We start from the raw sequence: 26476 nt of genomic DNA, 5'->3' as shown, positions 1-26476 counted from the left end.
TAGGGCCTAGAGCCCCTCCCACAGCGCGGCGGGGCCTGGGTACCGTGCAGGGGAGCTGGGCTGGGCACACGTACAACCAGAATGACAAGTGGTGAGGCAGCCAGGACGCTCGCTAAAAAGCTGTGTGTGTGGCCCCAGGAGCTCACTGTAGAAACCTGCCGGCCCCCAGCCATAACCAGGTGCGACTGCTGCGGGACACTGAAGAGCCCTTTTCACTTTACTACAGATGCACTTGTTTATTTTGATCAAAAATGGCAACTGGTCCTAGTTCTCTGTGTGTGGTAACAATAGAAGGTTTCTTTATAAATAGGTTTGTTTTCTCAATGAGTCAATTTAAAGAAAAATATCAGCTCAGTATTTCACAGCCATTGTGCGGAACTAGCACAGAGCACGAAGCTGTGACTCAGTGGCTGACATTTGAGAACTGTCCCATGGGAACTCATGGGGGGGTGGCCAGTTCCTGAGGCCACGCCAGAGACCTCCTGTCCCTTCTCCCACCGGCTCTCCCTTCGGACTTCCCTCCAGCGTCAGCACTCCCTTCCTTCCAGGCTCTGCGGCCTGTTAGGGCGGTGCCAGTGGAGGGGGCGCCGTAGATGGTGTTTGAAGCCCAGAAGTTGGAAAGAGGAATAGAACCCTTGAGTCGGGGCTTGACCCAGAGCAAAGGTCATGCCCAGCAGTGACCTGCTGGAAGGGGACAGGGCTGGCGTGGCTCTCCTTAAAGTTAGCAAGAACGTGTGTGTGGTGGGAAGCGGGCCTCTTAATTCTCTGGCTTTTAGCAGGATGAGGCTGAAAACGTGGGTGGACAGCAGGCGTGCTTACAGGGAGTGAAGAGGGTGTGGGATACCGGACTTCACTGGGCAGAGCCCCAGCCAGCCCCCAGCCGCCCCACAGTGCCAGGCGGCCTGTCCCCTTCACTGTCAGGCACACAAGCGACCCTCCTGTGCTTTGCGGATCATCAGAGAGGAATTCCGTTATAATCAGGTTTTCCGAGGAGCGATATTGACACTGCCTTGCTTCCCAGTGTTCCATTTGGGGGCAGGTGGCTCTGAGCCGAGGGCATGGTCCAGGCCTCAGTGGGGCTCATTGCAGGGTGGGTCCACTGTCCCTGGACACTCCATCCTGTCACCATTCTCCACGTGCTTTCTTCTTTGGTTTGAAGACTTTTCACTGGCCAGCACACAGCTTGGAACGGGCTAAGTTTAGGTTCACCTTCCTTCCCGGTTAACATTTCCGCCACCCCTGCCTGTTGGCCCCACAGCTCTGGGGCCTGCTGTGCCAAGGCAGGGCTCACCGTACACACCAGCCTGCTGAAGGCTGCCCACCGCTCCCCCCCCCCCCCACCGCTCCCCCACCCCCACCGCCCAGGGTCTGTGCAGGTGGCCTTCAAGGACAAGATTAGCTCTCCCCCTGACAAACTGAGGGGAAGTAGGAAACCAAAGACCAGGCTGAGGAGGAGGAGAAACCAGAGTGCTGATCTGAGGGTGACATGTTAATTTAGGGTTAATCCAAGTGAGTCAACCCAAAAGAAATTGGGTAGTAGAGCTAAGTAAAGAATCCAGGCCCAACAAACAGGAACCCAGTACAAGATCTAGAACTGATCATCCAGCACAGGTCTACAAAGCGAATTAAACCTCAATCTGAACTTCAGGTCAACAAAACGACTTAATGTTAAGCTTGCGGAGGGCTGGGGCAAGGCTGGAGGAGTGGCTCCTTCCTGTGGCATGCAGGGTGGAGAGGACGGGGACAAGCCCCAGGGGACCATCCACAAGGGCTGGGAAGGGGAGAGCGGGCCTGGGGTAGGGCAGAGGCAGGCAGCAGGTCTTTGCTGAGAGGCGCCATGGAAGCAAGCCGTTATGGATTCAGGGGGCAGAGTCTCTCACTGACATCACAGAGGTGGCAGAGCATGGCACGGATCCAGCAGAGGAGAGTGCTCTGAGACTTCAGGAGTCCGAGCAGCTGTGGCCCCCGAAGCCCTTCCCAAGGCCCTAGCAGCACTGGGGTTCCTCATGGGGCTTCCACCCTCTGGTCTAAACTCTAAGCCAGGGAAAGTGCAGACCTCAGAGGAGTGACACTGGCAGCAGTGCCTGGCTTCCCCAGAGTGAGGGAAAGGTGTGAAGAACAGGTGTGAGGCTTCTGTGGCCCAGAGGGGTGGGAAGGAACCTGGCACAGAGGAAGGGGAAAGAGTGAGGAATGACTCCGGAGGCCAAGCCCGTGGCCTGATCCACTACTTTGCAGGCCTCGCCTGGCCTAGACAGGCAGGGTGCCGTACAGCTGTCCTTGGCCAGGAGCGCAGGTGCTCCTGTGGGCAGGGATGTGAGGGGGCCCTTGGGTACCAGCCATAGAAGTCCATCTCCGGGTTAGCAGGTCAGGACCACCTGAGGGTCGGGTGGGCCTCGCATCTCCGCCTGCAGTACAAGGGGCCTATGCTTGCTTCCTTCCATGTACCTCCAGAGAACGCCACACCCCCTGGGAGCAGAGGGCAAAACTCTGCATGCTCCTTTGCTGAGGGGCTCAGGTGGGCTCAGAGGCCTTACTGTCCCCTGACAGGATGGCAGTGACAAAGGGCGGGGGCTGTCCAGGAGCTCCCACCAATTTCCAACCGTCTTAGCCATCCTGGCGCCTGATTTCATCACTGCCTTGGAAGTCCCCCCCCCCCCCCGCCCCCATGCGTGTTCCTGCTCACCCCCCACAGGCCGCCACTGTTGGGGGTGAGGGCAGAGGGTACGTGCTCGGCTGACTTGAGTTCAGTCCGGAGGGGAGAATTAGAGCACCTGCCGGGAGGACAGGAGGAAACCTGACGTTGTGCAGCACGGTGTGTCCGGTCACATTTGGAGCCAGATCATGCTGATCCTCACAGAGTTCTCGGCTACAGATCTTTAAAGACGTAAATTATTTAAATACGTGATCACATTTATATCCTTCAGACTAGAGATTTCTCTTTGGAAAAATATCGAAATTGGGGAAGAACAGGATAGTCCTCATCTAGTTAGCAGGTTGGAAACGTGTCCCAAATCCACCCCTAAGTCGAAAGCTCTTTTCTGAAACGTGTTAACGGCAGCAGCCTCAGCCATCGGAGGGCTCGTGTCCAGCGGAAGTGAATTTTGAGTCGATGAAAGCCCTCCGCAGTGCTGAATGTACTGTACGTCTCATCTCAGGGTCTGGCAGGACCCACGTGAAATCTCACAGAAGTTTTTATAAGCCTTCACCCGTCTCCAGCCCCCCTGAGGATTAGCCCCTGGGGGAGTGGGTGGGAGCCTGGCTTGGAAACCAGCTGTGAGGACGGCTCTGTGCCCCAAACATAGGGTCAGCCTTACCCTCAGGCAAGATAGGCCTCTGTCTTTGGCCATTGGAGAGACACTAGGAAGCAGAGGTCATAGAAGTCACCTTCCCTTCATGGGACAGGGAGTTCTGTCACAAGACAGGCTTTCAGTGTCACAGGCTTGAAGCCACATCAGGTGCCTTCCAGGGAGAGCTGGGAGAGAGAGGTTTTGACAGAGGGAATGAAGGGAAGCTGGTTTGGAGGCTGACCTTGGGAGGAAGTAGCCAGAGAGTTGGTTTCAAGCAGCCAGGGACAGTGAGGCTCTTGGATCTTAGGGGCGGACTCCAGGTCAAAAGAAAGACACGGTGAGAAGGAGGCTGAGGGGAGGCACAAGTGTCAGCGACCATCCCCAGCCTTGCAGTGTGGTGGTGGCCTCGAGACGCAGCGCACGTGTGTAGCAGACCGGGAAACCAGGCGCACAGACCCTGCTGCTCTCAGCAGGCGGAAGCTCTCAGGGCATCCGGGCGAGGGCCTGGGGCCTGGGAGGGAGCGCGGGTCTGCGGTGTCCTGGGCCAGCTCCACTCGCCCCTCCCCATGCCCACTGACATCACACCAGAACGCTGCAGTCCCAGAAACCTGCTGAATAGCTACTGTCCTCCCACCCAGCTGGCCGTGCTGAAGCCGAGGTGGGGTGTCTGTCTGATTCAGGAAGGAACTGGTTTTGCCTGATGGTCGGTGGTGGTGGTGAGGCTGGTGAAGGTCAAGTCGTCCGGTCTAAGCCTTGAGAACAGTGGCATGTGTTCCAGGGCTCCTGTCCATGCCCATGACACAAATCCTCCTCCTCGGCAGAACCTTCTGGGGGGCACTCTGAGCCTGTGCTCTGCCCAGTCTGGTGCCGCCGGAGGCTGGTGTCCCGGGGTCACCCCCATGGGGGCTGGGGATGTGGCAGGAGAGCAGTTCCCAGGCCCGATTCTGTCCTTCCCCAGGGCCGCCCCATCCAAAGAGCACCGAGGAGATTGTCCAGATCCACAGCTGGAATTCGGCCTCCAGTCAGCTTCTGTCACATACCTCCACTGGCTGCTGTCCCCTCCGGGCCTTTGCCTTCTTGGGATGGTTGCTAAGCGCCCGGGTGCCTGAGCCTCACTGTCTAACCCCTGCCCTGACTCCCTGGCTGTCACTAGTTCCCCTGGGCTTCCCGCCTTCAGGGTTACTTACGCTCCTTTGCACGGGCCCCCACCCACAGCAGTTTCCGTGGCCTCTGTCTCCACGTGGAGAGTTTCCTCTCGCTCATCCTCCCAGCTCCGTTATCCATTCTCCCTCCTTCACATCCTTCTTGTCCTCCTCCTGTGCGCCCCTACGCTCAACTGACATGCGAGCAATGCGCCGTCCACACGAAACCGAAGACTTGGTGCTATCGGGCACTCACACGGGTTTTCTGGGGTATCTGGCTCTAGAGCAAGGACACACGCAGTGGGGAGCGGGCACCCAGCCGTGAGTGAGGGAACAGAAAAGCCAGCAAGGCTGGAGCCAAGGTCTCTGATGCTGGAAAAAAGCTCCAAGCCTCGAATTCATTGGTCTGTCTCACTGGGGATTTGGGTCCAAGACGACAGCACCATCATGTCGCCAGTGAAAGAAGCACATTGAGCTTTTGTGTCGCTGGTGGGTTTGTGTCCATGGGACCATAGAGGGCAGAAGTGATGTGTTCGGTGTGGCTGGGGACACGTCCTCTGACCTTGCAGATCTCCAAAGTATTTTACTCACTCCCAGCTTCCCTCCTGCATATTCCTCCTAACCTCCCCTCTCCCCACCCCCACAAAAAAAGCATTAGGCTCTGAGGTTATGGCTCCCAGGGCCTTGGCACCGACAAAGGGGGGAGGCCAGGAGAGATCTGTGTCCCCAGAAACCTAGCAGTCCTCAGTGAAAGCCAAAGGCAACGAGGGAAAATGCTGGCCAAGTAAACTTCTCTTTGTGTACGTGTTCTCTCTTTTCAAGTTTGCTTCAGTGTGAATGTCCCTCTTTAAGGTAAGGCCTCCAGAGAGGGGAGTCTCTCCAGGTAGGTGAGCCCTCAGGCCCGGTGACATGGAGGCCCCTTCCGACCTCATAATCCGTTTCCATCCGGCCATCAACACTGCATGGCGGGACGCCCAGGGAGGCCTTTCCTGCATGCTCCTGCATGACCGGGCTGTGCTGGGAGAACACTGGGAAGTGGGCTTGAGACCCGCACACCCTCACCGACTCGTGGTCTGAGGAGGAGCCCTGCTGAAGGGGCAGCCCCTCCCCTGCAGTCAGCCCGCCGGGCCAGGGGCCGCCTGATGGTGTGGACCATAGGACAGAGCCCGGGTGATCCTTAGACTCTGTCCTCGTCACCTACCCAGCAGAGCAAAAGCAGGGAGCAAATGACTCCTACGGCCTGGCAGTCAGGACATCCCCCCGAGCTGTCCATGCTGCAGTGAGCGCCTTCAGCCTGCAAGAGGCTGCAAGGCCCCTCAAGGAGCGAGGACTCTGGCCCAGGGCTGGAGGGTGTGGGAGAAGTCCAGGAAGCTAGTTTTGGTAGTTGGCCCAGGTGGCGGTTTGGTATAGTGGACATGGTACTGGCTTTGACCTCGAAGAGACTGGGGTTAAATAAAATTGCTGTCACAGGAGCACCACTCAAACCTGCAAATTCCCTTCAGCCCAGACGTCTGGCCTCCTTGAGCCCCCCACCCTCCTTACCTTTAAAATGGGGACGAGAACACCAGCTCAGAGTGTCATAAACAGGACTAGCGAACAAGCCCAGGATGCCTTGCTCACTGAATTATTTCCTCTCTCCATTCACCAGTCCCCACCCCAGCCTGTTAAAGCCCCTTTTCCTCTCATCCCAAGACTCCCAGAATCAAGACTTAAGGATCGCAGGAGGCAGTGTGAGGTTCGGAGGCTGGGCTATAGAGTCAGATGCACTGAGGTTCCAGTTCGGGCTATAGGATCTTGGGAGAGTCACCCCATCTCCCTGAGCCTCCGTCCGCTGGCCCGCAGAGTGGGAATGGTAGTGTCTGCCACACTGGATTGTGTGAGCGGACTAGGCTGTCCTTGGTGTGCAGTGAGCGCGGCGTGGTGCTGACAGTGACGGGGATGGTGCGGGTCTAAGCCCAGGGAGGCTGTCCTGCTCCAGAGCGGAGGGGGGACCAGGAGTTCAGATGAAGGATGACACTGCGCAGTTCTGGAAGAAATCGTCCCAGGACAGAAAGGCATCCGAATGCTGGCAAAAAACAAAAACAAAAAACAAAACGTAATTCAGACTCTGCCAGAGAGCCTTCTGGGCTTAGTTCTGAGACGAGAGAACACCAGAGGAAGGGCGGCGATGCAAGACCCTGTGAGATCACCCCGGATGCCAGAATTCTCTCTGTTTTGAGCCTTGAAATAGCACCCCAGTTTCTCACATGGTCTTACCCCCCATTATCCTTTGAACTTGCGCACTACCTTTCCTCTCTCCGCCGTCGTGCTCAGCAGTGTTTCTGCTGTGCGTAGCTGTCTGTGCCCCTCGGTGCCCCGCCCTGAAATGGTGGCCACCGTCGCTGAGGCACCGTGCTAGCATGGCAGGTTCCCAAGAATTTCTGAGCTGAGTGGCCTCAAGTGAGCCCTTTGACAGAGATTTCTTCACCTCAGAATTCTTTTTGCAGGAGCCTTCCTGCAGCCTGGGGAGAGGGGCTGCCTGCACTTTAGTTCTCCTCTCCCCTCATCATGCAGAGGGGGTGGAGGCAAGACTTTGAGCCCTGGGCTCGGCATTTCTGTAAGCCCCGGAGGGGTTCACTTATGACTTGATAGCTGTTGGGATTTGCCTTCATGGGTTCATCGAACTAGTGTGACTGAATTTAATCTCTTCCCTGTACCACTGCCACTTGAGGTGGCACCTCCCTGGGCACATGGGACCTCCTGGGCCGTGCCCAATGGAAGGATGGGGAAGCGGGGGCAGTCAGGAGAGGTTCGCTGCACTAGCTGGGTCTTGGCAGAGGAAGCCAGGAAGGGTTCGGAAGAGAGGACGACCTGGGCAAAGGCTTGAGAAAGAGAAAGGCAGGATTCGGATCAGCTCTTTTTGATGGGTATTTATTGAGGATGTACTTTGTGCTCTCCCTGAAGCCCCAGAGAGGGCAGTTGACATAGGAAGATGAGAATCCCCTGTCATCACCTTAATGTCACCATCGTGAGGAGTGTAGGTGGTGGGACGAGATGCTGTAACAGAAATACTAGGCCACAGGGTAAAACCCAGGGCTTGACTTTGAGAGGGGAGTCTTGCAGTTCAGTAATGGACAGAGGGGAAGAGATGGCATGAAGAAGAGCTCCCCCCCACACACACAAGCTGGGAGGCAGGGCCTCTATGTGTCACAGGAGCCTCTTCCCACCTGCCGTCCTGTAGGAGGTCCTGTCCAGGAGGGGACACTTGACCAGTGCCCTCCTGCCCACTTCTGCAGAGAAAGCCAAAGAGTGGTCTGGCGGCCAGAGGTGGTGGGGCAGTGGTCAGAGGCTCAGTAACACACATCAAGGTAGAAGCAGAAGGAACATTAAACCTTCCCCTTGGAGGGGCTCGGTCTTGTCTCCTCGAAACCAGAGTTTGCTCTTCGAAGGCTGCAGGCACCAAGGGACATTCTGCGAGCTGATTGGTTCCCCCACCCACACCAGCCTCCAGTGCAGGACCTTGACTCTGCAGGGCCGCCTCTGTCCTAGAGGAAAGATGCTCTTGGAAACCCAAGTTTGCACGTGGGGAGACTGGTGCCCTGTGCACTCCCCATAGTGTGTGCTGGGGTAGCGGATGGTGACCATTGGATTTGGCCTAAACTCAACACTCAGGTGTCATTTTGGAATTCTGTGATTTGACAGACACACAGTAGGTTTGTGAAGATTCAGTAAGTTTCCACATCAACTTTAGTCTTTCCAAAGTGAGAAGACCTGGCCCGTGAGCCTGCAGCCACCGAGCCTCCGTGCTATTCTGGCTCGTCCTTCCTGGGATCTACCCCGGCTGCAGAGGGGTGTCCTTAGTGCGCAGAGCCTGGGTGTGAGTGGAGTATTTCAGGCTTGTGAGCCCAGCTAGGTGTGGAGGAGGGTAGACAACCGCCAGGACAGGGAAATATGTCTCTTGCCTTAAGTAGAGAGATGAGAAGATAAGCCAGAGTGAGCTTATCGACTGGAATGACTTACAAAATAAAGAAGACCTTGACTTGGGCATCTGGCGGACTCCCTCCTCTGCCCGCAGCTGCTGGCTCCCAGCTGGTTCAGCAATAACAGGAGGTCTTCCTGGAGGGCACGGCAGATGTGGGCTGCGCTCACGCAGAGACCTGGGGTGGGGGTGTTCCACCCAATGCTTCAGAATAGTCACCCAAAATCGTGGGGTTCCAGAACTTAGCCCCGACCTGCATCACAGGCAGTGAGCTCAGAGGAAAAGGTTGGGCAGAGCTGGGTGCTCATCCCTGCTGTTAGTACCTGTGAGATCCTGAGCAAGTCACTGAACTTCTCTGCTCCCTTCCTGAAAATGAGACCGCACTCAGTCCCTGAGATAACTGCCAGCCACAGCCACTCCATTTAAACATGCTCCGTGAGGACAGGGATCGAGGGTTTTTAAAATCAACATTGCTATAATAACATTCACACAGAATAAAGCCTACTCATTTCAGGTGTACAGTGTGCTGCGATGAGCAGTGAGTAGATGGGGTGTCTCTAGCCCCCACACGGTGCCCTGTGCCTTGGGCGGCCCCTCGTCTGCTCTCCGTCACCGCAGTAGGTTCACCTCCCCTAGAGGGTCATGTCTGTGGAGCCACGTCATGGGCAGGCTTTTGTGCCAGGCCCCTTTCACGCAGCGTCCTGTGCTTCAGGTTTGAGATCTATGTTTTTAACTTGATATTATGGAAAATTTAAGTGTGTACCCGAGTGAGAGAGAATCCCCCTGTGCCCATCACCACATCAGTCAGCAAGACCTGGTTAATTGGTTGGGGGGAGGGCTTTTTATCTGTTATACTCAGAGCTGCATCCTCAGCAACAGCTCCTGGCTCATAGTAGGAATTCGGTCTGTGTTTGTGGAAGGAATGAATTGTGTAGATCTACAGTGTTTTTCTAGAGAATGTTTCTCTCTTTGTCCCATCTCTAAATTCTCTTCTCACCTCTTATGGCCCCAGACTGATTCCAGTATGTGCCTGGGAATTTAGGGGTGACGAGACCCTGCATTAGGAACCCTGATGTTACCAAATGGTAAAAGGAGGGGGGTCACCTCATCTTGACTTGAGAGACATATGCTAGAGTGTCTACAGCTCCTGTTTCAAAGCCAGCAGGCAGAGCAGTAATGAACCCCGGCCAAAAGAACGGATCTCTATCTAGAGCACTTTCATAAGTAAGGAGGGAATAGATTAGTGAGTGGAGCAACAGGGATTTTGCCAGAACCAGATGGGAAAGCTTTTTCTTTGGGCACCAACAGTTATCCCTGGAAAGCTGAGCCCGACAGCTCCCAGTAAAGACACTGCTTTGAAAAGCAGACGATAAATGAGAGAGGGCCCCATGGTTAGAAGCAGCGCGGGGCCACGGTGCCACTGTGGGCCTCCCCTCTTTCAGCTGCAGCTCCTGGCGCAGATCCTGCAGCAGCACGTCCGCTGTGGCCGTGCGGGGCCAGCTTGCTGTGCAGCCAGGCTCGGAGCTCGGGCCTCAGGCGAGCCGCGGCAGGCGGGGCACCATCTCCTCCTCAGGCTTTTGTTCCTGGGAGTCCACTGGGCTTCCAACACTCTCTCAGTCCCAGGCTCTGCGACTGGGTGCCCCCTCACCCCACTCTGGGGTCTACACAACAGTGGGCTGTAAAATCAATTTAGTGGGCCAGATGCAAAAAATCTCGTAATGACGGATGGGATGGGGTGAGATGGGATGGGGTAGGGTGGGGTGGGATAGAATATTAGACTAGAACACAGAACACATCACATAAAGGCAGTACATACTTGCTGAATCTTCCATGGGGGTGGTACCAGGAGGTGCTGTGTGCTAGGTCATATATAAAATGTATTTCCTGCTGTTGCCTGTGATGTGAAATTTTGAAGGGTGATGCCTTTCTTCACCCCGATGTCTAAGAAATGACCCCACAAGGTGTCGTGGGGATGGTGGCCCCATGCACGGCGAGGGGTACAGGGTGGGAGGCAGCTGTGTGTTTACGCCTTTGTCACACAGCCACAGCCCCACGGGCAGCAGCCGTCCAGCCCTCCAGAGGCACATGTGAGTGCGTGGACGCCTCACAGCAGGAGGCAGGACGGCACATGCCGGGGACAAGGGCTGCGGGGTCCGAACAAGCTGGGTTCGTTCCTGGCTCTGCCTCTGGCTGGTGTGCATCTTGGGCAGGCTGTTTACCGATCTCAGCAGCGGTGGCTGCGGCCTCCCGGGAGGGTGGCGTGTGAGGTTAAATGAGGCAGGCAGGTAAAGCACTTAGGAGACGTCTCCATCTGGGACCCTTAGTACATTTTCCACATGAAGAAACCGAGGCTGCACCAAGCACTGTGCTGGCACTAGAAGCACAAAACAGACACCCAGCAGAAGGAGCTCCTTGCCTGGCAGGCGGAACAGTTCCTGAGTGAGTTGTCACTTAGTTCCAGTTACGGGAAGTACCAGGAAAGAGCGGCACGGGCCATGGAGGTGCAGGAGGAGGCCGGCCTGGCTGGGGGGTGGCTCCCCAGGAAGGGGCCTTCCTGTCCCTCCTAGCAGCATGAGACCCTCCTTGTTAGTGGCCTCAGGAATGGTTTTAGGGCTCCTTTGCTGCTTTTGAGGGGGAAATGGACCCTCCTTTGCTCTCGCTTCTGGTCTTGGAGGGTGGTGGTCACCTGTGTGAGAAAAGCTATTGCTCCCTGCCATCCTCTGGGGACCAGCAGGGTCCAATGTGGTTAACTGGGAGCTGGCGAGGACCAGCTGTGGCTTGGACACCACTAGCCAGGGAACGTGCAGCAGGCATCATTCGCCCCGAGACGCCACCTGCCTCATGAGGGGGCACTTAGAGACACCTTCAGGCCATTTCTAAGTTCCCCGCTGAATGGCGTCAGGGGCCAGAGGTTCGCTGTCCAGGTGATGAGCACTCATCCAGAACTGTGAACCCGGGATGACTCTTGGCCGGAGTGTATGCTTCATACTTCTGTTACCGTATTTCAGAGTCCAGTACGTGTGGACCAGGGCAGGCCGAGGAGGATTTGAGGAGGCAGGTATTACAAGCACTTCAGAAATACCCAGAAGGACCTCCTTCTCTGAAAGGAATGGAGAAATACTGTGTCTGTGTAGCTACAGCTTTGAGATAAATGGCTTCAGCTGGTCTTAAAAGATCCCTCTTTTAAGAGCCCCGAAAGAGCCCTCGGCACACAGTCTGCATCTGAGCGACTTTACCCAGCCGTTCCAGAGGGACACCTCGGCCTTCCTGCTGACCCAGCAACAAGTGGCTGCAGGGAGTGCCTGGGGCTGCCCCCGCCCCTCTGTGGTTGGAGGGATTTCAGCAGAAGGGGGCATCTCAGGTCCTGGAATCGCCTCTCGGGGCTTTGTCCTCTAAGTGGATACTCAGAGACAGTTACCGTGGCACTGAGGAATTCAGGTTTTATTGGAGGGGAAACTTTTAAACCTGTGGTTCCTAACTTAGCAGTGAAGTCACCCCCCACCCCAGCCCTTTGAGAATCTGATACAGCGAACTCTCTCCAGGAAAATCCAAATTCATGCAGACACTCGGCACACTGGGCTGCATTTCACAAGGTTCCGGGAAGCCCATTACCTAGGGCAGGGGTTGGCCAACCCCGGCCTTCCGCCCCCACCCAGCCTGCTGCCTTTTTTTGTGCAGCGCTCGAACTGAGACAGTTATTGCATGTTTTTCAAATGGTTGAAGAGACCCTTGGTGACACGTGAACACGATAGCAAGTTGGAAAGTCACTGTCCGTCAAGTAAGTGCTGTTGGAACGCAGCCACGCTCCCTCGCCTCCGTCTTGTCTGCGGCTGTCTTTGTGCCTCACGGCAGAGCGGGGTGCTTGTGACAGAGACCCTGGGGCGTGCAGAGCCCGGAATATGGACCACCTGGCCCTGCCCGGAAAATGCGCTGCCTCTGCTTTAGGAGCAGGAAGCCAGGTTAAGAAGGCTTGCTGAAAATGCTTTACTTTTACAGAAAGTGATTGAGCCGTGGAAGTTAGAGGCAGGAGTGGCTTTGAGAATCACCTTGATGAGCTCCCGCTGTGCCAGGGGCAGACAGGGATGGTGGTCCCTGTCCCTCTGGGGGCAGGGGTTTCCAAACTGGCACTGCCTTCCGACCAGCTTTTGGGCCGTCGCCCTGAAGTTTTGTTTAAAAAGCATTGTGACACGTTTTTGAAGTTGGGTAACAACTTCTTGCCGCTGGGGATCGCACTCTCTGCTGTGATGCAGGTCCGAGGGCCGGCTCCACATACCCCTATGGACGGCTGATTCACAGGACACGTCGTAACCCGCCGAGCTCCTGTGACCGCTGGAGTATTTGCTGCGTGTGAGAGGGAGGGTAGTGTTAGCTAAGAGGAGTTTCCAAAGTAGCTGTTCAAACAGAAGTTGTAGAAATAAATGTGTTTTTTAATGCCCAGCAATAAAGCGAGGACGAGCTGAGAAGGGAGATGATTGCATTCCCTCAGACAGCTGATGGGACAGAATCCAGGTGTGGTTGTCTATTCAGAATGCTTGGTGGTCTGAGGTCCAGTGGACTCGGACCAGTTTTAAAATATTTTTCTCTGCACTGACCGCCTCAGGAGTGAAGCAGCTTTTTCCCACAGGAGTGGCTTGGACAGGAGGCAGCAGGCCAGGCTGGGGGGTGGGGCGTTCAAGCCACTGCCTGGGGCTTGGTGGCTCCTCACCCCCATGTACCCGCAATGTAGGCCACCACCCTCCTTCGGACTGGGAGTGGCCAAGAAGCAAGTGGCTTCCCATTTTTCAGTGCCATGAAGCTAATCGTCGGTGCTTAAAAAGCAAAGGGGTCTTGATTTCTCCTCCCCTGAGAGGTGGAAGCAGCTTTACCAAATACAGCAGAGGTCACACATGGGAGAGCTGTGCCACCCATTCAGCCAGGCTGCATTTAAAGCCTGGGAGATCTAGTGTGAGGCTCCGATGCCGTCCTCCTGAACGAGATGGAAAAAGTGACCACGGCTGGTGAGGGGCTCTGGGAAGGGCTCGGAGCCTGACCGGTCTTGCACACTGTTCCGATACACCTCTACGAAGAGAAATGGGGGGCGTGCCAATGACATTTCAGGATGATCAAAAGCTGCAGGTGCAGCAGGCAGGAGGACGACCAGAGTGTCCTGACGTTCGCATGGTGCTTTGGAGTTCCAGTGCGCCTTCCTTTGAGGCCCTCCTAATAACCCTCAGCAGCCTAGGTGTATTTATTTTCCCACTTTTTAGTAAATTAACTGAGATTCAGAGAGGAAAATTATAGAATCATTATTTGTGGTGATCTTGGCAGGCTAGAAATAAATACCAACAAGAATCAAGGTCAAATATAAAGGATTACACTGGGATTTGAAAAGGCAGTCTTGGAAAACTAGGAGTATGTATTAGTTTCCGAAGTCCCCACAATGAGTGCCGCAGCCTGGGGGCACGAGATGACAGAATTATATTGTCTCACCCTTGGGGAGGCCGGAAGTCTCAGCTCAAGGTGTCAGTGGGATCTTGCACTTTTGAAGACCTGCAGGGGAAGGATCCTTTTTCTCCTTTCAGCTCCTGGCAGCCCCAGATGTCCCTTGGTCTGTGATGGTGTTACCCTGTCTGTGGCTCTCACATGACCTCCACTCTGAGCATGTCTGTCTCTGTGTCCAAGTTTCCCCTTTCTTGCAGGGACACTGGTCACATGGGATTAAGGCCCACCCCAGTGACCGCATCTCAATTGGATTACCTCTGCAAAGACTTGAAGACTTTCAAGTTACTTTGAAAGTAACTTAAGGTTACTTTCTGCAGTCCCAGGAATTAGGGTTCCAACAGATCTGTTTGGGGGACACCGTCCGACCTGTCACAGGGTTAGCTTGGATTGGTCACACTTCGATTTATGACAGCTACTTAAGGAAGGATGATAACACATTGGTACTATCTTAGCTATCAGTTTAACTTGAGGGTTTCCACCAAGGAGAGGTCATGGCACAGAATGTGGTGTTGCTCAGACCAGAGATGAGAGTGGATCCGCCGGCCCTGGCCACCGCATTCTAGGAAGGCGATGGGTGAAACACGGCAGGGAACCCTGGAGGGCATGGGGCACGACCGGTGCTATGAGAGGCTGCCCGGGCGCCCGGGCCACACGAGCGCTGCATTCTGCCCTGTCTTCTACAAAGGAAGCGCAATGTGTGCCCAGCTCCTGGTGGACAAAATTAAAAGGGGGTGGCGGTAGAGGGTGATATTTAAAGAAATGTCTAGGTAAGTGGCAGTTACCTTGGAAATTGGGTTCCAACCCAGCCTTCCAGCCAGTCAAGACACTGTGTGGCCAAGTTTTAAGTAACTGCTGTTGCGCAAGCATCCTGACTGTTGAAATTCTTGCCTTTCCTTCTAGAATCTTTTAAAAAGATAGTCAAGCTTAGATAAGACTATTGACATTTCAAAGCTAGGAGCAGTTTTGGGCTTGACTGTCCCAGTGAATACAGTTATTTTCAGGAAATGCATGTTGAGAGTCTGTTGGGTGAGAGGGTATCAGGACACATAAACTGCCAGATGGAGGGACCAAGCGCACGGTCCAGGGAGCACCACGGGGGCCGGGAAGAGGGTGAGATGGGCATGAGGCTGGCGTCAGGGGAGACTCAAGAGGGAGTTGGAACCTGACATGGGGTGTCGAGGAAAGCTCGAGTTTTGGGACCGTGTGGAGACAGTCACAATTCTGGGCAGGGCACCCCTGGCTTGGGGTCACCCTACCTATGTGCTTGCTGTCATGCCTAGCCGAGGTGGAGAGGTGAGCAGGGACCCCCAAGGTGGCCACATGAAAGCTGGCCCCATGCCCCAGCCCATAAGATCAGAGAGTTTTCTTGATGCTTCATAACAGTCACCTGTTGCTCTCCCAGTGACAAGTGGAGACAGAAGCAGGCATCGCTGGCTCCTCTGAAAGCTTGTGCTTCTGGCTTCAGCACAGTGAGCGCTGGTAGAGAATGATACCAGCCCCAGAGGGAGTACGTGCTGGGCTCCCAGCACTGCCACACCCAGCTGAGCCCCTGGCACCTGGTGGCCTCTGAGTGATTTATCAGATGAGCTCAGGGCTTCGCTCCTCAGATGCAATTTCGCGGAAGGAACTGGAGTGCCTGTAACTCAGTTTCCACGAGTTCTACTTCGCTTCCCCACTGCAGACTCCAGCAGTGTGCCCTTTCACCAAGGTCACCCCTAGACCTCTCACAGCCAAGACTTCATTTCTGCAGGGATGCCAAACAGAGTAGGAATGTCATTTTCCCGTTAACCCCAAGCTCGAGGATTAGGGACACACCCACCAACTCCCTGAACTCCCCTTCAGCCATCTGTCATGGTGCTGTTTCCCCAAACCCTGGTTGGACTCGTTTCTGTCTTGTACCAGCAGCAGTCAGGGAGTCCAAGTGCCCGGGTGACTGTTGCCAGGGGAAGAGACCCCATTAGCCGGGCCTGCTCCTCTGGGCCCTTCGAGAATCAGACCTCGGCCTTCTCCTCACTCCATCCATTCTTCCCCAAATGGAAACCCCTCTGGCAGGGCAGCTGCCACCAGTTCTGAACCTAGATCACATTGCTGGCTCTAGATGAAGTGGCAGCAAGAGAGATGCATTCATTCATGTTTTTAGTAGACATTCACTGAGCACTCACTATGTGCCAGGCATTGCACTAGGCTGGGGATGGAAGGGTGAGTTCAGCCCGGTCCCTGCCCCCAAGTCCCTCACAGATTAGTTGAGAAGAGAAGGGAATCCAGGGTGCTGGGTGCTGTGTTAAGGGTTAGGGGCCATCACTGACATCCGTAAGAGGCCTACAGGGACAAGGAAGGGCCTCTAAGCTGAGACACAAAAGGTGAGCGAAGTCCACTCCGTGACAAGGAGCAGAGAGAGTGTTCCAGGCAGAGGACTCACTGTGCAGAGGCTTGGAGGCAGGAGCAAGCCCACGAGTCCAGGGAACTTTGTGAGAGAGGAAGCCGGGCCGACAGGCAGGACAAGGTGCTAAAGGGCCTTAGAAACATGTATAAGAACCTGGGGCTTTTCCCAGGAAACCCAACCCCTGGGGGAAGCCCTTGAATGTCCAGGCAGGCCCCAGCTCAGCACTAGCTCAGGATTTGGGGGTGTGCAGAGGAATGTAAGACCCAGTCCCCGCCTCCAAGAAGCTCACAGCCTTGACGGGCGGAGCACAGGGTCTGCGCTGGGTGACACGGCCAAGCTGTGCGTGGCACCTGCCCAAGGCGCACAAGCGCTACGACTCGGAGGCAGAGTTGGAACTCACATTTATGGAGCACTTGCCGTGGGATAAGGGGTCACCAAGGCACCCAATGTTTGGCATCTCATTCAGGCCACTCTTGCCACCTGCCTTGTACAGATAAAAAGACCAAGGCTGGAAGAGCAACGTCATCTAACCAGGAAGGGACAGTACAGGGTGAGAGGTCAGCCGGTGCTCTTTGGCTCCCTCCGTGCAGCTCACTGCGCCCCACCCGTGTGGGCCAAGGGATGGGGGATGACTTCATGGAGGAGATAACATCTGAAGAGTTCGAGGGTTCCGAGTGTCCCAGTGTCACCTCTCAGGCTGCAGTGTGGGCTAAGAGTCTGCCTTAGACATGGCAGGCATCTGGGGTGACCGGGGAGCTGGGTGAACTGGGCTCTCTCCAGGAGTTTGTCCATTGGAACCTTGGAGTCAACTCTTATGCCTGTGAGGGAGGCAGCAGCTTTTCAAAGAATAAAACTGATGAGTGAAGGATGCAATCCCCAGTCCTCCCCAAGTGTGGGGTTGCCATGCTGCATACATGTTACTAAGAGGCAGTGGTGTTTCCCAGAGATAAGTGCTTTGGAAAACTTCCCAAGTCTCCATGGTTAATTAGCAGGCATTGCACACAGTGGGGACGCTGGCTACTTGAACTGGAAGTGAGTGACTGACATGCACCTAAGATGTCTGGGGAAACAGGGCCCGGGCGCATAGGGGCTGGGTGAGTCAAGTGTGTTTTCCTGCAGAGCTCTTAAGGAGTGGCACGCTCACTCACGTACCGCCGATGATCTGAGACGCCCGGAAAGCCCAGAACTGAGCTAGACGGCCCCCCAAGCCAGCCCGCCAGGGAGCTAGAGGTCCTCAGGGAAGGAGGTTCCCAGCTGGGTTGTCTGAGACCAATTCCCGGTACCTGATTGGCGGGCTGTGATGTTCGCACACAATGTGGGGTCTCAGCCTGACACCATGCTCAGGAAACAAACCAGTTTCCGAGACCAATAGACACCAGTGACTGAGAGAAGCACAGACAAGTCAATGATCTGGCAGAGCCCACAGCAGAGGCCTGGCAGGTCCACGAGGTTCTCTGTGCGCACCCCTGCCCTCACTGACCAGGGACCGTGAGCTGGCAGAGCGGCGGCCCTGCCCCGGAAAGCACGGGAGGCCTGGGCAGCGCTTGCTGCTGCTGTGCTGAGTTTTCCTCCTGCCCTGGGCCACGGCCCCTCTTCTTCACCAGCTCCTGGCCCTCCAGCCCCCACGGAGGATGTCCCATGGTCACCTTCTGGGATGACCCCCAGTGTCCCCTGAGTCACGGCCACCTTCTCCTCCCCTCCCCACTCCTCCTGCTGGACTCATTCCACTCATCTTCGCAAACCCGCACCCTGTAAGCCCTCCTTCGAAAGAGATCTGCAGGAGAGGCGTCAGCACACCTTCCCCAGGTGCCGTCTTCCCATGACTGACTTGCGACACTGTGGGGATGGGCCTGGATGTTCTCCTTTGAAGGCAGTCTCCATGCAGGCCCCCCGTTTTCCTCTTGCTCTGTGCGCAGTGGAGATGGAAAGCAGATAGCCCGCATGCCGGGGGCCAGGCCTCCTGCTAGAGATGACGTAGCACGAGGCTGTGCCAGGTCACAGGCGGCACGTACTCCCCTCAGCTGCAGGGCCTGTTTCCATCCCTCGGGTTTTCTGCCTCTCCGTTCTGCCTCCCGTCCCAGGTCTCCGAGACCTGCCTGCTGTGTAGCTCAAGCCCAGGGAGAAGAGGCCGAGCTGCACTGATGGGTTCGGGAAGATTATCTCATCCCGGATTCGTGCTGTGCATCTGATTCTGATCTCAGGCTGGGCCGTTTGAAAACAGACTCCCCTGCTGAGCTCACCCACTCTGCATTGTGCCCTGTCTCCTGGCCCCGCAGCCCTGTGCCACCATGCCAGCCTCCTGGCAAGCCTTCCTGGCTGCATTGTAGCCTTCCCCAAACATCTCCTGATTGAGTTTGACCCTTGTTGGGTCTTCCCACTTCTCCGGTGTCCAGCCTCCCAGACACCCCGCATCATGTCAGGCACCCTGCTGGCACCTGGCTTGGAGGCTGGCTCTGCCCTTACCTGGCCGGGTGACTCTGGCAAGTCAGCAAGCCTCTGTGAACCGCCTTTCCTCACCTGCACACTCAGGATGATCATAGCCCATTCCAAGGGTCAATGAGCAAACAAATGCAGAGGTGCTTTGTAAACAGCGAACACCCCACACCAGGTTCTGCAGAACTCTGCTTCAGGGAGAAATAGTAATAAATTATTCAGGACAAAAAAAATTATGCCAAGTCTGGGGAAGCGTGGCCTGAAAACGGCAGCTGGGTCTCTGGACTCGGGGATGTCTCAGAGCCTGCACTGTGCCGAGGAGCATGGCTAACATGCAAGAAAGGGGTACAAGACAAAGCTTTATCTCAAAACCACTTGTTGCATGGACGACTTACTAACACCTTTTCAGTTACTGGCTTCCACAGAACATAGCATCTATTAATATTATTGCTCCTATAGATAATAATGCTAATCTTTCCACAAAACTTACCCATCATCCAGGTCACTAACCCTGGGTAGCACCAGTTAAGCTGTGTATGAGAAAGAATTGCCAGAGGCCTTTCAAGCTTCTCAGCACTGGGCTGTATACCGTAGGGGGCAGGAGACCTGGCACTGAAGGCCTCCACAGTCGGACTCCATTCTGACCTCCTGCCACCCTCACGCTGGACTCTGCCCCAGGCAGCTCAGCAAACCCACTGTCCTGTGTTTATGTCTTTCATGTTCCTGCCCCTGCCCATGGCCCATCTTTCTTCCTAACAAGGTGCCTTTCTCCCATCTCTACCAACACGATTGAAACTCAGTCTTCAAGCCTCAGCCAAGCCCCCACTTCTCAGTGCCAGTTTATCTAACCATTGTAGAAGTTCCAGATGGGAATACTGACTCCTGACTCAGCCGCGAGCCCCTACAGGGCTTACACATCCTGGTTTTCTCCCCAAGCCATGGTTTGTTCGATTGCCATGAGCCCTACTTTGGGAACCTGAGCCTCCAAGTCGGGGTGGGACCTTCTGAGCTGGGCAGTTAGGGGTGGGTTTACCTTCATGTTCAGTTACTCAGCACGTGTTCACGGCTGGGAACCCAAGGTTGAATGAGGTCCCTGCTTCTGAGGAGCTGTTGGCCGAGGAGAAGCATAAACAGTTCACTGCAAACTAGAGTGTTGAGTGTGAGAACAGAAATAATGTGGGGGCACAAAACCGAGGTCATGGTGAGAGCAGATGGAGATCCAGGCAGGTTTTCCAGACGACATCCCCACCCCTGCCTATTTGCCTACCGTAGGGAGGGTGTCGTATGGGGCAGGCACAGCAAGGTTATGGGGTCTGCCTGCGGGTCAGAGAGGGCCCTAGAGACGCGGTGGGAGGCAGGTGGGAGTCTGCTCCCTGGGTCCCAGGGAGGGAGGTCTGGAGGGAGCCGGAGGGCCAGGGCAGATGCCTGAGGGGAGTGGGAGGCGGGAGCCCTGCGCCCCAGGCTCCCGGACACGCCCACACGCCGCACACACCGTCCGTGGGAACCCGCTTCCCTGCTTTTCCATCACACCTCTCGCCCCTCCTTCCTTCTCACCGGAGCTCATTGGTTCCTGCCCAAGCCCTCTGTCACCTCCTGGTCCCGGGGCCATCCGTCATGACCTCATTGGAACAGCTCTGTGTCTGCTGTCGGTAGCTAGCGGCCTGCTTTGGCGAGAGGCTGGGCAGCGCGCTGCTCACTCCCTGTGGGGGGCCCTGGGGAGCCAGGTCAGCCTGGAGTCAGTGCTTTCTCTTTTCTCCACAGAAAACCAAAAGAGACGTCAATAACTTTGACCAAGACTTTACCCGAGAAGAGCCAATACTCACGCTTGTGGACGAAGCGATTGTGAAGCAGATCAACCAGGAGGAATTCAAAGGCTTCTCCTACTTTGGGGAGGACCTGATGCCCTGAGAGGTCCCGCCAGGTGGAGTTCGGTGATGCTGCAAGAAGGGACCCTGAGAAGATTGCTGTTTTCCAGAGGCTCAGAGGGTCTTGAACTACTTTTCCTCCCCGGAGCCCCCGTCCCTGTCCACTCTATTTATTGTGTCCCCTCACCCAAGCCAGCTCCTCCTTCCTTCTGCCTGGTGACCAGAAGGCAGTCTTGGCTCCTGACTCACCACTGGAGCAGAATCCGGTTGGGTCAGCAGTCAGCTGGACATGGCGCTGGGTTCGGCCTGGGCAAGCCTGTTTCCACTTCTCGGGGGCTGCCGGCAGTGACGCGACCTCAGTTCTGTGACTGCAAAGGAAAACTTAAAAAGCAAACAAGACTCAGGCTGTGCTGTCGGACATAGAGTTCCAGCAACTCTCGCTTCTCATCCCTCCAGTCCCCTCACCCGCCACCCCTCTGCCCTCCTGTCCAGGAGAAGAGACTGTGCTTCTTCCGCACGAGGGTGGGCACCCGCGAGGCGTGCCTGCAAAGGACGGAGAGCGGGAGATGCACGGGCTGGCTGCCTGTGTTGGGTTTGCCTGGAATGGCTCATTCTTGCTTGCCCTGGTTTTGGCTGTGGAGCATGCCGAAGTCGTGGAAGCATGTATCTCGTGGAAGAAGTCACTCCTTGTAGAAAAAGAAATGTGACTTTGAACTCTATTATAAACATTTGAAAAATATATCCTCAAATTTGCTAATTGGCCAAGAGATATAAATTTCATTATTAATAGGTTGATATTAAAGGGCTAATATGCAACGAGAAACCAGTTGTCCGAGGGTTATGCTCTGAGTGCATTAGTGGCGCGTGGGGGCTGGATGGATTGAAAGGAAACAAGCAGTGATCCTCACGATTGAAGGTCGGCTGGACGCAGAGGCCACCGCACTGATGGCCAGGACCCCAGGTTTCCCGCAGAACTCGGCTCCCAAATTCTCTTTCCAGTTTCGTCCTAAGTTCCCGGTATAAACTCTATTTATTTTCTGCAGCAGTGTGTTCTTTTTACACACTTCTACAAAATGGTAGTACTACTGTGTTGTGGTTTTGAACATTAAACATGTAACGTTGACTATGAAGTGTCTGCCTTTGGAGCAAGCAGACTGAGGTTACACATGGGTTACGCAGAGGGTGTGGCGAGACTGAACAGCACCTTGCTCGGAAACTGACAGTGTGGCAGGACGGACTCGGAGGCTTGCTGCTGTGTGACATGCAGAGGCAACTCATGTGGACACTATTTAACTGATGCGATGTTACCTCCTGTAGATACGCTGACAGTGTTACATTCTCTGATTCCCAAGGGTTCTCTGTGGCTTTGTGTACATGTTTCCCGGAGGTCATTGGATTATCTATTTTCCTGAACTGTTTCAGCAGGGAATGGAATCCATTCCAACCGTTGCACGTGGATTTCCCAGCTGCCCCTAAATATATCTACTTGTGAGTGGCAAAGTGGCACTATTGAAGCTTTTTGCCTTTTGTACATTTGAGATTTTTGTATATAGTGTTTGCTGCAAGGCCTGTGGAATTAATTCATTGACTTTAGAGGTATCAACTGCTGCATGTTCAGGCATACTATAAAACTTTAGTCTATGAAAGAATAATTCTAATAATGTCCAGGTGCAATACTCTGTATGTGTATTGGTTCAAGTTACCGAGAGATAAGGTGTGTTTGTTTCTTTGCGGGAGGGGGGTCTCCTTTGTATTGTTTATTGCCTTTTGGTTTGTTTTAAAAGATGTAAACATATATTAAGCTATATTAAATCTCACATATCGTTCTCCTGTGCTCTATTGTGCCCTGATAGAGATGGGGAAGAGAAAGGAATGTTCTTGATGGAGGTGTCAAAGTGTGGACGGGAACCAGCTTGAGCCTGTAGGGAGTTGGTGTCCATGTTTGCACCTGGCTGGCCATAGCCTTTGTTACTAATGGTGACATTCAGTTCTCTTTTGTTTTTATTTTTTAAAAACTCAGGTGTAATTATTATCTGTTCTTATGATAATTTCCAATATTATGCTACGTCAGCTTGTGTGTTTGGCATACCAGTGAAGTGATGAAGAACAGTAGAGTAATTTAATTTATCTTCGGTAGCCTGACATACTGGGGAGAGACTATCTTCTGGAGTTGAGCACAAGCACAGAAACATGTTCCTGGTGGCATCATCTCATTTTGGGGGAAGGCGTGACAAGACTGCCCATCCGTCATACTCATGCGTCACTTCTGCTCTCTGTGTTTCTCCGCTTCCTTCACCAGGATGAGCTGAGAACATCCCAGCCAGCTCTCACTGCCATGCCACATGGCTTTGTCCGAGGGCTGGGTGGTATTCCCACGTCGGCGGGGTAGGGCCCTTCCAGCGGGACAACTGGCATTTTGGCTGGGAAGGCAAATAATAACACATTCCAGCCGGCAGCTCCAGGCAAGGCAGTCAGCAGGTTGCCTGGCCCAGAGACACCCTTGTCCGCACCCAAAGCTCCATGCTCGCTGGGACACCTCCTCCTTGGGGCTGGAGCTGATAAGTTCTCACACTGGCCGATTCAAATCCCATGTAGTCTGTAGAAAAAAGCTTGTGTGTTCCTTGAGTATTCATTGTTTCATTTGAGTTTTTACAAGAGTTTAGAAGTAGACACACTGTTACATTTCTACTGATCCTTTCTAATCTGTCCAGGTCCATGTCTCTCTCTCTCTCTCTCTCTCTCTCTCTCTCTCTCTCTCTCTCTCTCTTCTCTATCTCTCCCTCTCTCCCTCTCTCTCTCTCTCAAAAAAAAAAAAGAGTGTGGAAAAAAAAGCCAAAAAATATATGAAGGATAGTTGTCCTCCTGTGTTCTCTCATTATGGCAGTGAGAAACCTTGTGAAGTGGAAACATATTTTCCTCCAAAGGTGAAAAAATGCATTCTTGCTTTAAATAAAAAAGAAGGCTTAAAAATTACCTCTTTTTAAATTATGTGCAAAATAATTCTGGCTAAATAGAAAATGTATTCAATTTTAGGGATTTGTTTTTTATTTTGTATTGTGATGCTTTATTTGTACATTTTTTTCCTTTCTGGATGTAATTTTAATCTCTTGCCATTCATTAGTGTTATTTCATTGTAAACATTATTGTGCCAAATGTACTGTATTCAAAAGGATGTGAATGTGTATTGTTTCAGAACCTAATAAATACAATAATGTTACATCTTATTTCTCAGCCCCTGTGAACAGTTTTATCTTCCTTGTGAGTGGCAAGGTGGCACTGATGAAGCTTGTCACCTTTTGTACATTAGAGACTCAAAAATTTGGAAGCCTGGACGTAGTGTCAGCTCTCCCCTTGTCACTTGAAGAAGCACAAAGGAGGCCGACAGTCTTGTCTGAAGGCGGCCGTGCCCTCCCATGCCTCACCTCCGCTCCGCCTCACCTCTGTGCTCCCGGGGCTGCCAGGAGTGCAGGAGGGACTCGGGGGGCCCAAGTGGACTGGATGTGGTGCCGGGCTGCTTCCGCATGGAGCTGCCTGGGCCTGCAGGAACACGGGCAAGCACAGCACGCAGCACCCCTGTTTTTGTCTTTCTTGAAAAGCAAGTGCTAGATCTCCCTGCAACCAATGCCCAGTCCAGCCTCTTCACTCAGTCTCTGCTACTCAGAACTTCAGGCCTTGGGAGTCCAAGAAACTCCCGGCCTGAGAACCCCTTGAAGGCTGGGTGGGGAGTGCAGACTGGCCAGCGGGGCTTCATGTGAAGCCACTGCCCACTTCTCCTGCTCAGCCAGTCCTCACGGCCATCTGAGTTCCTCCCTCACCTTGGGGTGCCTTTCCTGCCACTGCACTCTGCTGTGCTGGTTCCCCAAGGCTCCTCCTCTTCTTTCTCCAGCAGAGATTTTTCAAGAACTTTTGAAACCCAAAAGTATACTTGAATACACCAGAAATTTCAATGAACGAAACTCCCTGTTCCTTAAGGAATTATGGGAATAATTGCTGTTTTACTATGTGTCATTCTAAGATGAGGGGATGACCTCACTTGTCAGCCCACAGAGTCACTTCTTCATAAGCCTGCTGGTGACTTTGGTACGTATATCATCCCGAAAGGACTTCCGTCCAGCAGTTTCTGCCATCCGCAACATTGCCTGCCTAACTCAACAGGGGAGTGTGGGCCTCTGACCCACCTCAGGAAGAAAGTCGTGTTTATGACACATGTTCCTCTCTGACCAGGCAGCTGTCTCTAGGTAAGTGATTGCCTCAGGAGAATCAAGTCTCCCATCAGTGTGTCTGTCTTATTACGAATTTAAATAAAAACCAAGAGAAACAAACTAAAAGGAGCTGTTTTGGGAAGCCCAGAAAACATCTCCAGGCATTTCACTGCGGGAAATACGACTGGTCTACACCTCTCTTGCCTTGCAGCCTGGAAGAGACACCCCCGGTAAGTCCTGGAGATGAGAGAGTGCGCCTTCCCAAACCCGCGAGCCCCACGAAGCATGCTGAAGCCTCGAGAAAGGCCGCTTGCCACTTAGCGCTCCCGGTTTGGAACTTCCCCCCCCCCCCCCACTCAACCACAGTCCAGGCGCCGGCAGGTCTGTGCCACAGGAGCCACGGCCACTGGTTCCTGGCAAGGGCCAGATGGCTCCGGAGCCGCTTTAGGAAAGCCTGTCCGTGCGGCTGTGCCCTGGCCCAGGAGACAGCAAGTTGAACAGACTTCTCACAGAGGGGATCTGTGGGAAGGCCGCCCCTTCTCTGTGTGCTTGCACCCGAGTGCAGTCCAGTGCCCGGGTTACCAGCAGCCTGGCGATCCCCATGCGATACAATTCTTGAAACAGGAGGCCTGTGCTGTCTAGTGCCTCCAGTGGCAGAGACAGGTTGGGAAGGAGGCTTAGAGGCCACATTATAAATTCTGCTTTCACTCTAGAGTCCTTTTGCCTAGAAAATGATGCCACGTGCGTGGTGTGTTGGTTTTCAACTGTACCTGGAGGGTGATCTGCCGCCCTGGGGTGGCGCTCTCCAGGGAGGGACAGCTATCTGATCGAATGAAAGGACAGTGTTTACTCCAAAGGCTACTACAAGTTGCTTCAGCTCCCTTTTATCTGCCATCAACACTTAGAAGCTTTGTTATTAGCAGAAAGAATTCCAGGAAAGGATTTTCTCAAGGAAAATGGTGACATGTTAATTAGCATAAAGGCTGTTAGAAAGGTGATACTAATGGTATTGGAGATAAGTAGATTGGCACAGATATTTTATGACACACCTCTACATTTAAAAAACACACAGGATGTAAGAACCTGGAGAGGCTTCAGCTTCACTAGCAGTCAGGGCGATGCAGCACCCTGCAGACCCACCAGAATGGCGAAATCAACAAAGCAGGCAGCAAGGTTTACTAAGGATATGAGACAATCAGAACTCTCCGTGTTTAAGGTTTGGGTATAAAATGCTACAACCACTTTGAAAAGCTTGATCCATATCTACCAAAGTGAAATGTGCACACCCTGGACTCAGCAGAAAAGTAGCAACTGTAGACCAGGTGAATGTGGCATATTTCTGCCAGAAAAGCACTACAGAGCCATGAGAATGAATGATTTCCAACGACATGCAACACCAGGTGAACCTCACTATGTAACGCGCAGTTTAAGAACCAGGCACAGAGAAGCAGCCCAGATTGTATGATCCCATTTGTGTCAAGTATAAGACAGCCCTCCCGTGCTGCTGGGAATCAGGCCACTGGTTGCTCTCCGGGGAGGAGAGGTGGCGGCTGGGAGTGGGCGCCACAGGGCGTCAGGGGTGCGGATTTTGTTTTCTGAGGTGGGACCTGGCAAAAGGTATGTTCACTTTGTGATAATTCATTGAGCTTTTCCCTTAGACCTGTGCACCTCTCAGTAAAGAATTACCCCCCAAACCCAGGGTGGTCTCTGTCTGTCACCCTTGAC

At 54.0% G+C, this 26476-nt stretch overlaps 1 protein-coding gene across 1 annotated transcript in view; it reads left to right on the top strand.

The window, feature by feature from the left end:
• The window catches only part of PRKCE (protein kinase C epsilon), a 471868-nt gene extending 448585 nt beyond the window's left edge, over positions 1-23283 (top strand). Inside the window, exon 15 of the mRNA XM_045827647.1 lies at positions 20446-23283. Within this exon, the coding sequence (XP_045683603.1) occupies positions 20446-20592 (147 nt within the window). The 3' untranslated portion in view covers positions 20593-23283. The remainder of the gene's footprint in view (positions 1-20445) is intronic.
• The last annotated feature ends 3193 nt before the right edge of the window (positions 23284-26476 follow it).

This window comes from Phyllostomus hastatus, unplaced genomic scaffold (genome assembly GCF_019186645.2).
Source record: "Phyllostomus hastatus isolate PE091 unplaced genomic scaffold, TTU_PhHast_1.1 phas_scaffold_78, whole genome shotgun sequence".
Taxonomy (NCBI): domain Eukaryota; kingdom Metazoa; phylum Chordata; class Mammalia; order Chiroptera; family Phyllostomidae; genus Phyllostomus; species Phyllostomus hastatus.
The sequence above is the reverse complement of the archived record's forward strand: the minus strand, read 5'-3'. Positions and strand labels throughout refer to the sequence as shown.